Source organism: Cyanistes caeruleus, chromosome 32, assembly GCF_971803275.1.
Source record: "Cyanistes caeruleus chromosome 32, bCyaCae1.hap1.1, whole genome shotgun sequence".
In the NCBI taxonomy this organism is placed as follows: domain Eukaryota; kingdom Metazoa; phylum Chordata; class Aves; order Passeriformes; family Paridae; genus Cyanistes; species Cyanistes caeruleus.
In genome coordinates, this window is record NC_141733.1 from 95,585 (window position 1) to 108,887 (window position 13,303).

At 64.3% G+C, this 13,303-nt stretch overlaps 2 protein-coding genes and 1 long non-coding RNA gene across 5 annotated transcripts; 1 reads left to right on the plus strand and 2 right to left on the minus strand.

Moving 5' to 3' along the window:
* The first annotated feature begins 587 nt into the window (after positions 1-587).
* Positions 588-5,517, plus strand: LOC147647870 (uncharacterized). The gene is made up of 2 exons (XR_015281313.1): positions 588-1,121; positions 2,784-5,517. It is a non-coding gene; the product is annotated as an uncharacterized LOC147647870 (long non-coding RNA).
* AAAS (aladin WD repeat nucleoporin) lies at positions 1,138-7,484 on the minus strand. 3 transcript variants are annotated; one of them, XM_086870474.1, is made up of 17 exons: positions 7,202-7,484; positions 6,864-6,999; positions 6,481-6,608; positions 6,342-6,397; positions 6,143-6,234; positions 5,805-5,851; positions 5,314-5,412; positions 4,610-4,753; positions 4,372-4,492; positions 4,081-4,205; positions 3,825-3,885; positions 3,074-3,164; positions 2,615-2,708; positions 2,424-2,491; positions 2,234-2,315; positions 1,822-1,906; positions 1,138-1,376 (listed from the first exon to the last, which is right to left on the minus strand). In XM_086870474.1, the coding sequence occupies exons 2-17, from the start codon at positions 6,984-6,986 to the stop codon at positions 1,242-1,244; spliced, it is 1,551 nt and encodes a 516-aa protein (XP_086726600.1). In that variant the 5' UTR covers positions 6,987-6,999; positions 7,202-7,484; the 3' UTR covers positions 1,138-1,241. The 3 variants fall into 3 exon arrangements, with proteins under 3 accessions (XP_086726600.1, XP_086726601.1, XP_086726602.1); XM_086870475.1 differs by lacking the exon at positions 7,202-7,484 and adding an exon at positions 7,105-7,199; XM_086870476.1 differs by lacking the exon at positions 7,202-7,484 and adding an exon at positions 4,971-5,076 and having other exon boundaries at positions 4,610-4,803; positions 6,864-7,139.
* A 1,831-nt stretch (positions 7,485-9,315) lies between these two features.
* Positions 9,316-10,738, minus strand: SP7 (Sp7 transcription factor). Its single transcript, XM_086870479.1, has one exon. It carries the CDS (start codon positions 10,702-10,704, stop codon positions 9,715-9,717), a length of 990 nt encoding a protein of 329 aa, XP_086726605.1. The 5' UTR covers positions 10,705-10,738; the 3' UTR covers positions 9,316-9,714.
* Between the last annotated feature and the right edge of the window lie 2,565 nt (positions 10,739-13,303).

The window sequence follows — 13,303 nt, forward strand, 5'->3', positions numbered from 1 at the left end:
ACCCCCCTGCTGCCACCCCACGTGTCACCGGCACCGAGGGGGGGTCACGGTGCGTCCCCTCACACGCCTCCTTGCCAGGGCCATGCGGGCGGCCGGGCTGCTCCTGCTGCTGCTGCTGCCCCAGCACCCCCAAGGAGGCTCCCGGTGCCCCGGGGAGGCTCCGCTGGCCCCGGCTGGTGGCCACAACGATACTCTGGGGAGGCCCGTGGGGACAGCGCGGGTCCCCGACGTGGCCGCGCTGGTGGCCGTGGGGGGGTGGCTGGGGGCTGTCCTGGTCTGCGTGGGCCGCGTGGTGCGGCGGAGCCGGGAGGAGACGCGGCTGCAGCTGCAGTACCTGCGGGCGCTGCCCTGCACGGCACCAGGACGGCCACACGAGGAGCAGGAGCCACTCAGCCCTGGGAGCCACCTGGGCAGGCCTGAGGGGTGAAGCCCCCCAGCTTTGCCCCAGCAGCTGCGGTGGGTGTGGAGCTCGGGTTACCCCCGGATTCTGTCTGGCCCCAGGAAGGGGCTGGATGCTCTGGGGGGGGGGGGGGGGAGGGGTCTCCCCTTGCTCTGGGGGGGATTTTGGGGGTCCTGGTGCTGTTGGGGTGTGGGGAACAGGGACCCTGCGCTCTCACTGTTCTCCCTGCCAGCACAGCGTAATCCTGGGATTAAGGGTGTGTAATCCCAGGATTTCACTGGGCTGCCACCCTGTTAATCCCTTCCCTAGGGGGGTCCAGCTGCTGCTCCCACCCTGTGGGGCCAGGGGGGCTCACGTGGGGCAGCACGAGCACTCTGGGGCCCCCAGGGTTGGGGTTTAGGAACCCACAGGGGGTTTGGCTCACTTCAGGGCTTTTGGTTCACTTTTGTTTAGCCTGAAGACAAAACCTGGGGGTTGAGTGTGTGGCCAAACCCCTGCCCCCACAAAACCCCTCCAGCCCTCACCTTTCCCCAAAACAGGGCTCTTTGACCCCAAAAGAGCAGCCCTGTCCCATGGACTGCAGTGGGATGACACCAACAGCCTCTGTGAGGTCACTCCAAGCTCCTTCTGACCCCAAAAACCAGCTCTGGAGCCCCCAGAGCCCCTCCAGACCCACAGGACTTCCCAAATTCACCCCCAAAAATCTTCCAGTCCCATCAAGGTGAGGAAAGGAGAGGGAGGGAAAATCCGCCTTTAATTGGGGCAGGAGCAGCACAGCCAGCCCCTGTACAGGTGTGGGGGGCTCCAGAAGGAGGGGAGGCCCTGGGGTGCCAGGCTGGGCTCAGAGCTCGGAGAAGAGCGGCTGCTCCCTGACGCTGCCCAGCACAGGCACAGGGCTGCGGCGGGGGCTGGCATGGGGCTCCAGGGCACCAACGAAGAAAAAGGGGATGTGGGAGATCTTCCCCGAGGACCAGCACTGCAGGGTGAGCATCCAAAACACAGAAATGGGAAAAATCCTGTGACTGAGTCCAGCCTGTGACCTGACACCGCCTCATCACACAGGCCTTGTCACCAAGTGCCACATCCAGGCTTTGCTTAAACACCCCTGGGGATGGGGCCTCCCCTGCCAGCCCATTCCAGGGTCCAGTCACCCTTTCTGGAAAGGAATTCTTCCCAAAGTCCACCCCAAACCTCCCCTGGCTGTGTCCCCTGGTGCTGTCACTGGTAGCAGAGACCTCACCTGGCTGTCCTGTCCTGTCAGGGAGCCACAGAAAGTGGTCTGTCCCCAGAACACAGGACCCACGCTTGGTCTGGTTAAACCTCCTCTCCTTAGAACCCCCCATAGCTCACCGCAATCCCAGCCCCCTTCCCAGTGCCACCAGTGTCCCCTGGGACTGGGAATGCCCCGGGGAGGGACTCACCACGGTCAGGAGGGCGCCCTGAGGGAAGCAGGGGTGGAAGGAGATGAGCTGGGGTCGGGCGCCACGCTCGCCCCGCACAAAGCCGCTGTGGGGTGGGAACAGCTGGGGTTACTGCCCAGGAAACACCACGTTCCCAGGGAACTGGGGCTGTTTGGGATCTGACAGGATGCACTGGGAAAGGACAACCCAAAGGGGGTGAGGTGGGGAGGGGACGATGTGGCCAAAGCACATTTGGGGGTGAAGCGGTGACAGGGATTGGAGGAGGAGCACAGGGGGCAGCGCTTCCCCATCACATCCTGGGGGTTAATGGGATTCAGTGAACCCAAACCTATCCCAAATCTGCTGCAGTGAACCCAAATCCACCCAAACCCCCCTGCAGTGAACCCAAGTCCACCCCAATCCCCCAAGGTACCAGGGCAGGAGCTCGAAGACAGGGCTGTTGCGGGTGCGGAACACGGCGACGGCCGGCTGGCTGTTCGGGGACTCGGGGTGTCCTGCAGGGCGACAGCAGCACCGAGGCTCTCCCTTGTCCCCCCCCATGTCCCTTTTCCCTGTGGGCAGTGGGGGTCCCAGGCCAAACCTGGGAACGGGGCAGGCCTCACCTCTGATGATCACTGCCAGCCTCTCCCCAGTGGGGTCCCACACCATGGAATGAACCTCTCCTCCAATCCTGGAACAGCACAAGTCCCCAAAATCAAGGGGCAGAGACACCTGGCTGTTCCCAGCAGCAAGGGGTGGCTGCCAGGAGGAGCAGGGACCCCCCTGTGCCCCCAGGTGCCCCAGCCAGACTCACCTCTCCTCCCCGTAGAGGGTCTCAAAGGTGGTCTCGGACAGGTCTGCCACGATTGAGGCTGTTTTGGAGCCTCCCACCTGTCCCTGCATCTCCCCTGAAAGGGGAGAAATCCACACTCCATAAATCCCATCGGATTTCCCAGGTGATCATTAATTTCTTTCTTTCTCAGAGCAGCTGTACTGGTGTCCCAGGAGTGTCTGGGATGGAGGCCAAGGGATAGCAAACACCCCTGAGCTGGCCCTGGACCCACTGGAGTCTCCCTGAAATCCCTTCAAGACCCCACAACCATGGCTGAGAGTGAGGAGCAACGTGAGGGATGGAAAAACCTGAACTCCAGAGATTCCATGCTTGGAGACCCCAAAACAGCTCCTGTGTGCCCCAGTTCCTCACCCCAATGCTATGGGATCATTTGGGAACCATCTCCTGGCCCTTGGGAAGCTCCACGTGGGACAAACTCACCCCGGTACTCGGAGAAGGACAAGGAGTAGATGACAGACTCGCCCAGCACGGTGAAGAGCAGCCGGCTGCCATCGGGGCTCCAGCACCCTGTCTGTGGGACAGTGCCACCCCTGCCACACTGTCTGTGGGACAGTGCCACCCCTGCCACCCCAGCACCCACAGCCACCCCAGGGAGGACACAGCTGGCACGGGATCCCCTGGAAGCAGCTGGGAATGGAGGATTTGGAATCAATCACCCCAGGTATCCCTCGGAGGCGACGCCTGCCCCGCGCAGCAAGGGCACAGCAGAACCCTGGGCTCAGTTTGGGGTTTCAGATGGACACTGAGGGGCTGGAGCGTGTCCAGAGGGGGAAATGGAGCTGGGAAGGGGCTGAAGTCCAGAGGGAACTGAGGGGGCTCAGAATGGAGAAAAGGAGGATCAGGAGGGACTTTTCACTCCACAGGTCCCTGACAGGAGGGGACAGCCAAGGGAAGCTCGCAGGGAACAAGAGACAAGAGGACACGGCCTCAGGCTGTGCAAGGGGTGGTTCAGGTTGGATATTGGGAAGATTTCCACACAATTAGGGACAATTTTTGGGCTGGCTGCCCAAGGCAGGGGTGGAATCCCCATTCCTGGAGGGGTTTAAAAGCCCAGTGGCACTTGGGGACACAGGTCTGTGGTGACCTTGGCAGTGCCAGGGGTTGGCCTGGGTGGTCCCAGAGGGCTTTTCCAGCCTCAATTATTCCCTGGGTGGGGAATATCCCATCCTACCTGGCAGCGTCCCCTGATCGTGGGCCAGCGCTCACAGGTCCACATCTGGGCCTCCCACACCCTGCAGGAGACAGGATTTAGGGAGCAAAATTCCTGGGAATTTGCCCCAATCCTGCTGCTCTGGAAATCCACCGTGTCCAACCCCATCACCCACCCATTCCCCACTCTGTCCCCACAACAGGAAGAGGAGCAGGGAGGATATCTGAGATCCAGGTCGACCTTTTGGATGGAGGGTGATGGGGGATGAGGAGCTCACCGGAACACGGCCGAGGGGGTGGCTGCCAGCACTTTGCTGCCATCGGGGGACCAGGCCAAGTAGGTGACACCGCCACCCCCAAACCACTGCAGCTGGACACAGGTCTCAGTGGACACGTCCCACACCTGCAGGAGGGGATGAGGAGGATGATGGTGACACCGGGAATAGGGAACACGGAGAGAAGATTCTGGGGCCAGGTGAAGTCCCAGAGCTGCTTCTGTAGGAACACTGCCTGTGCCCAGCTCGAGTGTCCCTTGGTGGCCCCAGGGGTGTCCCCAGGAGGGTCCTCACCAGCATGGCCGTGTCCACGGGTGACGCTGAGAGCAGCCGCTCCCCACTGGGCGCCCAGGCCAGGCTGGTGACAGGGCTGTGCCCGGGGCAGGACAGCACCTGGGCACAGCCTGATGAGGGCCTGCAAAAGAGGGAGAGGCCACCAGGGTTTGGGATTTGCTGGCAGGATGGTGGAGGTGTCCCAAAGCCAGCCCCGGTGGGGTGGCAACAGCTGGGAAGGGAAGGTGGGAGCTGTCACCTTGTGGAGAGGGAGGTGGGGTCCAGGTGCCACACGAGGACGCAGCTCTGGCAAGCCACGGCCAGGATGGAGGCGCAGAGCGGCTTCCAGGCCATGGCAGCCACGTTCCTCTGCAGGCGATGCTTCAGCGAGGGCACGGTGGCACTGCCAGGGAGGGGACAGGTGGCACACAGGGCAGGTGTGGGCTGAGAGTCCTGGTGCAGCCAGTGTCCCCTGCCAGCCCTGAGCACAGCGAGGGGGGACAGCAGGGTGACAGCACTGCCGTGTGCTTCCCGGGGAGGGGACAGGAATTCCCAGCCAGGTAAGCCAGGGGAGGTGAGCCAAGGCACACCTGGTGTGACTGAACCATGCTGTCCCCAGCCCAGAGAGGGCCCAGGCTGGCCAGAAATGCCTGGGGGGGCTGCAGAAGCAGCTGGCAGAGTCCTCTCCTGAGCAGGGCCTGGCATTCCCTGGGGGAGCGGGGAGAGCTGGGGACAGAGGACACTCCACCCATGTCCCCCTGACTCTGTCAACACCCCCAGGATGGCCCAAGAGCTACACAGGGAAAGGAAAGGCAAAGCTCTTCAGGCTTGGGGGAGAGTGGGGAAGGAGCAGGGAGGGCTGAACGGGAGCCCAGGCGTGCCCAGGTGGGCAAGGAGGCCTCAGGCAGCAGGACCAGGGCAGTGCCCACCCTGGGCTGCCCAAATCCTGGGACAAAGCCCCACCTGTTGGAGTTGTAGACGCGGATGGAATCATCCAGAAGAGCCACAGCGAATTTGTTGGTGTGGGGGTGCCAGGCAAAGGCCCGGACGGTGCAGCCAGCCCTGGAGGGGGCACAGGGCAGGGTGAGACCCTCCCAGCACACCCTGGGCTGGCAAGGACCCTTCTCAGAGTCCCCAGAGAAATTAAACTTCCTTCTTGCTGCTCAACAGGATAGTTTTCTTTGAGAAGTTCCCTGTTTCTTGGAATTATTCACAGGGCTCTGCTGAGGGGCTGGTGACCACCACCCAGAGTTGGAATTGGATCCAGGCTCTGATCTCCTTTAATCCTGATCTCTCTCTGACAAAACAGGGTAGCCAGAACCAGTGGGGCAATATTTGTCTTTAATGACTGAGTCCACCCAAACAGAGCCATCCCGTCCTTGTACCCCCACCCCTCACCCACCTGGAGGGGCCCCAGACCCCACCTTGGTGATTTTGGGACACCCAGGACTCACCAGTCCACAGCCTGGGAGAAGGCTGCGATCATATCCTCACTGGTCAGCTGCAGAGAGAGGAGAACACTGAGCTGCCAGCAAGGACTCCCAGTGTCCAGCCCTTTTCCCTCTCCCCCACCTGGATTCGGGCCCCTCTTGGAGCCCTTTGCTGCCCAAACACCTTCCCAGGGTCCACTGTCCTCCAGCAGAGGAAGGAGCAGGGTATCACCATCCTGGGCATCACCAGGAGGAACATTTTGAGGGGGTTTGAGTGGGGCAGGGAGCACCCTCCACCCCAAATCACGGCTCCCCTAGCCCCTGTCCCCCGCAGCAGCAGGGACCAGGCCGCAATGACTCACGGAGAGGTGCGGGAACAGGGATCCGTGCAGCGAGGCCAGCCAGCGGCACACGGCCAGCGCGTGGCTCGAGCCCTGGCGCAGCCACCGCAGCCCTGCCAGGCAAAGGACCCTCAGCGTCCCTGCCAGCCCCACAGGGGCCGGCGGGGCACAGCCAAAGCATCACACCGAGACCCAGGAGATCTCCACAGCCCAAACTCACCCTCCTCCTCGGCGCTGGCGAGCTCCCTGAGCAGCCCGCAGAGCCCGGCGTCGCGCCTGCAGCGAGAGCGCGGTCACCAGCCGGTCCCCCTGCCCGTGCTGGAGGCAGATGTGGCTGTTCGGGGACAGCGGGGACTCACCAGGCGCTGAGGCAGCGCTTCCACAGGGACTCGCGGTGGTGGATGAAGGGCGGGCGGGCGCTGGGCTCCAGGCGGCCGTGAGCCTTGAGGGGCTCCTTGGGCAGGCTCAGCACGGGCAGGTCGGGCACCTGCAGCACCCACAGCCCCCCTGAGCCCGGGGGGCAAAGAGACCCCCCAGGGCAGGGGGCAAACGGCGGTGGGAGGAAAGAAGGGGCACAAGGAGGGGCGAGGGAACAGCCTGAGGATGCCTGGAGGAGGAGAGAGCCCGGCACAGGGGACGAAGCTCTAGCCACAGCTGAGGGTGACAAATGTGGCACCGCCAAGGCTGGAGGGGCTGGCACGGCCCTGGGAGCAAGGGGGGTCTCCTGACTTGGGGGTCTCACCTGGCTCTGGAAGGCCAACGGGAGCTGCTCGCTGAGGCGGCCGCAGACCAGAGCGTTGTTGAGCTCGTACAGGGTGACATCCCCAGGGGAAGGCGGCGGCGGGAACAGCCCCAGAGAGCACATGGCAGCGCCGAACCTGGGGGCGAGCCCGGGGTGGGAGGTGACAGCTGAAACCTCCGGTGCCCTGCGGATGCGCCGGCTCCAGACCGGCAAACCCCCTGCTGGTCCCTCCGCCTCTCACCCGCTCAGAACCCCCGGGGCCAGCCGGTTCCCCCCCGGCTTCCCCGCACCCGCTCCCCGCCCTCTGCCCCCAGCGCGGCCATCTTGGCTCCCCTCACCCCTTCCCGGTTCGCGCCAATCGCCGCCGCGAGCCGCCCTCGCGCGTCAGGGAGGAGAATTAAAAGGGCCGCGGCTCCCGTGGGAAATACACGGGGGCCTGACTGGGAGAGAGCACCACCCTCCAGGATTCTCTTCCGCGGACAAGAGAGGATATCACCGTCCCCTGCACAGACGCGCTCCACCGGTGACTTAGCGGTTCTCTCGTTGTAACGGGGACTGATTAAAATGAGGTCCCATTTTTCCAGTCCTTGCCCCTTTAGGAAAGGCGGAGCCCCTTGGAAGGCGGGACGGGGGCGGGGAGAGGGGCGTGGTGTCCGAGCTGGGCTGCGCTGGGAGCGGGATGGGGACCCCCGGGACACCCCCGGGACACCCCCGGGACACCCCCGTGTCCTGCGGGCACCCCGGGTCCCGCACCCCCTCCTGGGCTCCCGGCGCATCCCGATGTCCCCCGGTGTTCCCTGTCGCGGGTGCGCGTGTCCGTTCTCCCCGTGTCCCCTGGGTGCCGCTCCCGCCGTGTGCCCCCCCTTGGCTCGCTCCCAGCCCCTCTGCCGGGGCTCCCGCTTTTCTTGTGTTTATCTCCGTGTTTTCCTTAGCGGCCGCAAGAGTTATTTTAATTTTCTCAGGATATTAAATAAAGGCGGCGGGGGGAGCTGCGGCGGGGGGCCCCACATTCCTCGCCCGTTACGGAGCGAGCGGGGTTCGATAGGAGACGACGATTTGGGATGGCGCCGACATCAGAGCCACCGCAGGGCTGGCGTGGCCTCGTGGCGTCCCTCGGACCCCCCCAACCCGGCCCTGGTGGGGCAGCGAGACAGGAAAAAAGCCGGTGGTGGCGGAGGGGGGTCCCCAGTGGGGTTTGGGGGGGTCGCTGGATGGAGTTGGGCTCTGTGGTTTGGGAGGCTCCGGGCGGTCGAGCCCTCGGTGGCCGCCGGGCCGGGGCTTGGCTCGGGGACGTGGCTCGTTGCCCTGCTTGGCACTGGCCCACCCACGGCGAGCGGCAGCAGGGCTGGCGTTTTGGGGGGGAAACTCCCGAAATGGGCAAATTTGTGTCGGGGAGGGTGTGGCTGGCTTGGGGGGACTACATGGAGAGGCCACTCTAAATCCCCCAGGAGCCACCCTGGGGACAGCTCTGTCGAGCTCTGTGTGCTGGCATTGAGTTGCGGCCACTCCATTGATGCCTCTGTGCCTCGGTTTCCCCAACTCGTGTTCACCCTTTCCCTGGGGACATCTGGGTCCTGGCCAGCTCGTGGCCACCGTGACTCACCCGGGGCTGGCACGGGGACCTGCTGCCATCCCTGTCCCCCACGGGCCACGGGTGCCAGCAGCTGCCCCCACACTTCGTGCTGGCACAGGAGTTTGTTTCCGCCTCCTTTTGCCTTTTTCCGTGGCTTTTTGGGGTTTTTTTTCAGGAAAAGCCCCAAACCAGGGCTGAACGCATCAAAGGGCTGGCAGGAGCCCAGGGCATGGGGAGGGGGAGCTCGGGGGAAGTGCAGCAGGGTCCCCGCCAGCCCACAGCGCCCAAAATTGGGGTGTCCTTGGGGACACGTGGCCCCGCCGCGTGCCCAGTGCTGCCACGTGAGTCCTGGGATCTGGCTGGGGGAAACTGAGGCACGGGGCTGTGCACACGCATGTTCCCATGCACACGGCTGTGGGGGACACGCGTGTGTGAGGCTGGCAGGGGACAAGTCTTGTCAGACCCGCAAATCCGTCCGGCTTTGGCTGTGCCTGAGCTTGGGGACAGAGGGCAATGGGACCAGGGGGACATGGGGAACGGGGTCTTGGGGACACAGGGCCATGGGGACAGGGAGATGTGGGACCGTGAGGACCACAGGACACAGCCCTACAGGCTCCTGGGGACACGGGGTGCTGGGAAAGGGGAGCAGCACAGGAGACGGCAGCCATATGGCACCCCTGAGGACAAGGGGACAGCCCAGCTTGTCCCCACTCCCACTCAGCTCCTGCCACCCCCAGAGAGGAGGGACACAGTGACCCTGAGCAGGACTGTGTCCTCCCTGTGCCTCAGTTTCCCTTGGAGCCCTGCAGGGAGGGGGAAGCTGAGGCCATCCCTGTGATGAAGCCACTCGGCCTCAGCCACAGAAGGGGGGCCCAGCTCCACTCTCAATCCTTTTATTGCTTTTTTTTCCAGGGGGGCAGGAGGGGCAGGCAGCTAAAAAAAGAGGGGGGGAACACGTTATATTAGCACTGATGAACCAGGCCGGGGGAGGGGGCCAAACCCTGTCCCTGAGTGCAGGGGGCGAGGCGAAGGCTGGGGGACAAGAAGGTTTGGGGGGGAGTTGAAGGGAAAACAGAAAGGGGGGGTTCTCACCTTGACACTCCCCTGTGAGCCCCAGAGCGCTCGGAGAGCCTCCCCCATAATTTAAGACATAAATTAGAATAGCTAATGAGGAGCTGGAAGAATTGAGGGGGGGAGCCTGGGGGAGAAGCATCCCGTAATAAATATCCCCAGCGGCGCGGAGGAGGAGGAGGAGGAGGAAGACAAAGGCTGAAAGGCTCAAATCTCCAACAAACTCCCGGCTTCGGGACTGCCGCCGTCCTTGCCGGGCGAGGCGGGCGGCGGCCGGGGGGACGCGGGGGGCTGCTCGGCGCCGGGGGGCGGCTTGGGGGGGCCGGGGTCGGCGTGGGTCTTCTGGTGCTTGCTGAGGTGGTCGCTGCGGGTGAAGCGCTTGCTGCACAGCAGGCAGGTGAACTTCTTCTCGCGCGTGTGGGTCCGGACGTGGCGCTCCAGCTCGTCGGAGCGGGTGAAGCGTTTCCCGCAGAAGAGCCAGTTGCACACGAAGGGTCTCTCCCCCGTGTGCCAGCGCAGGTGCGCCTTCAGGTGCGAGGCTTTGCCGTACACCTTTCCGCAGCCCGGGATGTGGCAGCTGTGCACCGGCTTCCGCCGCGACCCCCCCGGGCCGCCGAGCCGCTCCAGCTCCTGGCAGTTGGGACAATCGCACGCCGGGCGTCCCCCCAAGGAGCCGCCGCGGGGACCCTTCGGGGTCTCGCCCGGCGTGGGTTTAGGGGCGGGGGGCGCCGCGGGGGCGTTGCTGTAAGGAGGGGGGTTCAGAGCGCCGAAATCGGAGCTGTAGCTGGGCAGAGGGGGGCTGAGGGTGGGCTGGCCCTGCAGCGAGCCCTGCAGCCCCTCGGCGCCCGCCGGGCCCCCGAGCCAGCCCCCGTTGGGGTGCACATCCCACCAGGACGGGGCCGCGGGCCCGGAGCCCCCCGGCAGTCCCCCCCCGATGCCACCCTTGTACCAGGAGCCGTAGGGGTGCGGCATCTCCAGCGAGGGGTACACCCCCGGCAGGCACTCGCCCGGGGAGTGGCCCTTGGCCGCCACCACCACGGGGGCCCCCAGCACCTCCTGGGCGCCGGAGGGAGCTGGGAAGGGGTGGCCGAAGGGGCCGTAGTCGGGGCCGTAGGGGCCGGGGGAGGCCTGGGGGCTGGCGGACGGCGACAGCAGCCCCGGGGCGCTGGGGAAGGCGGCGGCGTAGGAGTCACCCATGGCTGCGGTGGGGGCACCCCGAGGCGTGGGGGCGATGTCAGCGGGAGCTCCCGGCCATGGCACTCGGCAGCCTGTGGAAAAGGGCGACGGGGCTTGAGGGTCCCGAGGGGTGCCAGGGGCTGACCTGGCCTGGGGGTCAGCCCCGCTGGACACCCAGTGCAGGCGCACCCAGCAGCACCCGCCAGTCCCCCGGTGCCACCCACCACCCCCAGCGCTCCCCATCCCCTCTGCCTCAGTTTCCTCCCGCTGCGGCCATCCCATCACCCCCCAGCCCAGCATCCCCCCAAAGGGGCTTCTCGGGGGCTGCTGTGGGGTTGTGCTGGTGGCAGGGCCTCCCCCCACCCCCAATCTCGGCTCCTTCTGCCTTTATGGTCTTTTAATCGAATTATGCTGTGGCCTCCCCCCTCCCCGGGTGACTTCCTCTGCTTTTATACCCGTCATGGCTTTCAGCTGCACGGGCTGGGCTGGGGTGTCGCGAGCAGTCCCTCGCCCCCATCACCCCCGGCATTCCCTTTATTTTAATTTTCTTAAAAATTCAACTCTTCACCCACTTTGGGACATCTCCACTTTGGCTTTTTTGTTTGTTTGGGGTTTTTTTTTTTAGGGTGTCCCCCCCTCACCCCCCTTTCATTTTTTTTCCGTGGTTTTTGCGCCTATTTTTACGCCGGCCCCGGCCGTGGCCGCAAGCGCGCTCCCGGTTTTCCAAGGATAACAAGGGCCAGGCCTGTGCCCCGGGAACGCTGCCCTGCCGCGAGAGCCGAGGTAATTAAAACCAGGGCGAGCGGCAAACGGAGGCGCACGCTTAAAATAGTGTCAAACTCCCATAAATCAGCTCCGCTTGCGCCGGGAAATTAAGGAGCAGGGAAGGAGCCCCGGGAGCTGTGGGCTGAGGACGGTGTGAGCTCGCTGCACGAGTGGCCGCTGGTGTGGGTGACAGTCCCTTCGCGGCTCCTGCTGGGTCAGGGATCTTGACCCCTCCCATATCCCCTCCCGGCGTGGGAGGGGTCCAGCCCCTGCTCTGGGGGTCCCTGGTCCCAAATTCTTGGTCCTGAATTCCCAGTCTCTTGTCACTGACCACCAGTGTCCAGTTCTTGGTCCTCAGTTGCCCATTCCCTGTCCCCTTGTCCCCCAGTCCCTGGTCCCCTAAGTCCGCAGTTTCTTGGTCCCAAAACCCAGTCCTTGTCCCCAGTCCCTGGCCCCAAATGTGCCCACAGCCCTTGCCTCAGTTTCCCCGACCCTGGCAGTGCCACCCTGTTCCCTGAACCAGAGGACACCCGGGCCTGGCTCCTCCTGCTTGTCCCCAGCCACAGGGACAGTTTGGGGTGACAGTGGCACCGCCCCCCCCCCCCCCGCTCCCCCTCTGGGGATGGCAGGGCGCAGTCCCTGCTGGGCCAGGGGACACCCGTGTCCCCCAGCACAGGCACCGCAGGGGGAAGCTCGGGGCCCACACAGGTCCCTGTCCTTGGGGGGGCCTGTATCCCGGGGGTCTCCCCCATCCTGGAGTGAGTCCTCTAGCCCGTGGGTCCCAAATCCCGGGGTCGCTGTCCCCAGAGCAGGGATCCTCCATCCCAAAGTGTCCCTGTCCCTAGAGGGGGATCCCTCACCCCATGTTCGTCTATCCCGGGGTCCTCATCCCGAAGGGTCCCGGTCCCCAGAGCAGGGATCCCCCATCCCGAAAGGTCCAGAGTGGGGATCCTCCACCCCACGTTCCTCTGTCCCGGGGTCCCCGTTCCGAAGGGTCCCGGTGCCGGGGGTCCTCACCACGCTCCGGGGACGCCAGGGGAGGGTCCTGCCCGCGGGGATGCCGCTGTCGCGGTGTCGCGCTGTCGCGGTGTGCCGCTGGCCGGGATGCCGGTGTCCCGGGATGCCGGGGCTCGGTGCGGAGGGAGGGACGGAGGGAGGGGGGGGAGAGGGAGGGAGAGGGAGGGACGGAGCACCGCGGCCACCGCCCGCCCCGCTGTGCCGCTGCGGCGGGGCTGGGCCGGGCCGGGACCGGGAGCGGGAGCCCGGCCCCGAACCGCCCCCAGCCGGGGGGGCCGGGGGACCGCGGGAAGGGGGGCAGAGGAAGGGGAAGAGGAAAAGGAAAAGAGGAAGGAAAAGATGAGAGAGGGGAAAAGAAAGAGAAAAGGGGGAGAGAAGAGAAAGGGAGAGAAAGAAGGGAAAGAGGAAAAAGAACAAGGAATTGGAAGAAGAAAAGAAGTTAGAGAGAAAAAGAAAAGAGATGAGGGAGAAAGGGAAAGAAAGGGGAAAGGAAAAAGGAATAGAAAAGTTTAAAAGGAAATTAAAAAGGGGAGAGAAGAGAAAAGAAAAAATGTATAAGGAAATGGAAGAAAAATTAAGGGGAGAAAGAAAAAGTTGTGAAGGAAGATGAAGAGGCTGAGAGCTGGAGGAAGGAGGGGAGATGGGGGACAGGGACCAGTGTGGGGAAAAGGAAAGGAGAAGAGAGAGGAAATAAGGGGAGGAAAAGGGAAAGGGAAAGGAGGGAGAGGGGGAGAAAGGGATGGACAGCAGGAAAAGGAGGAGGAAGGGGCTGGGAAGGGGAAGTGGATGAATAGGAAAAGTGCTGGAAGGGAGGGATGGAAAGAAGGAATAGATGGAT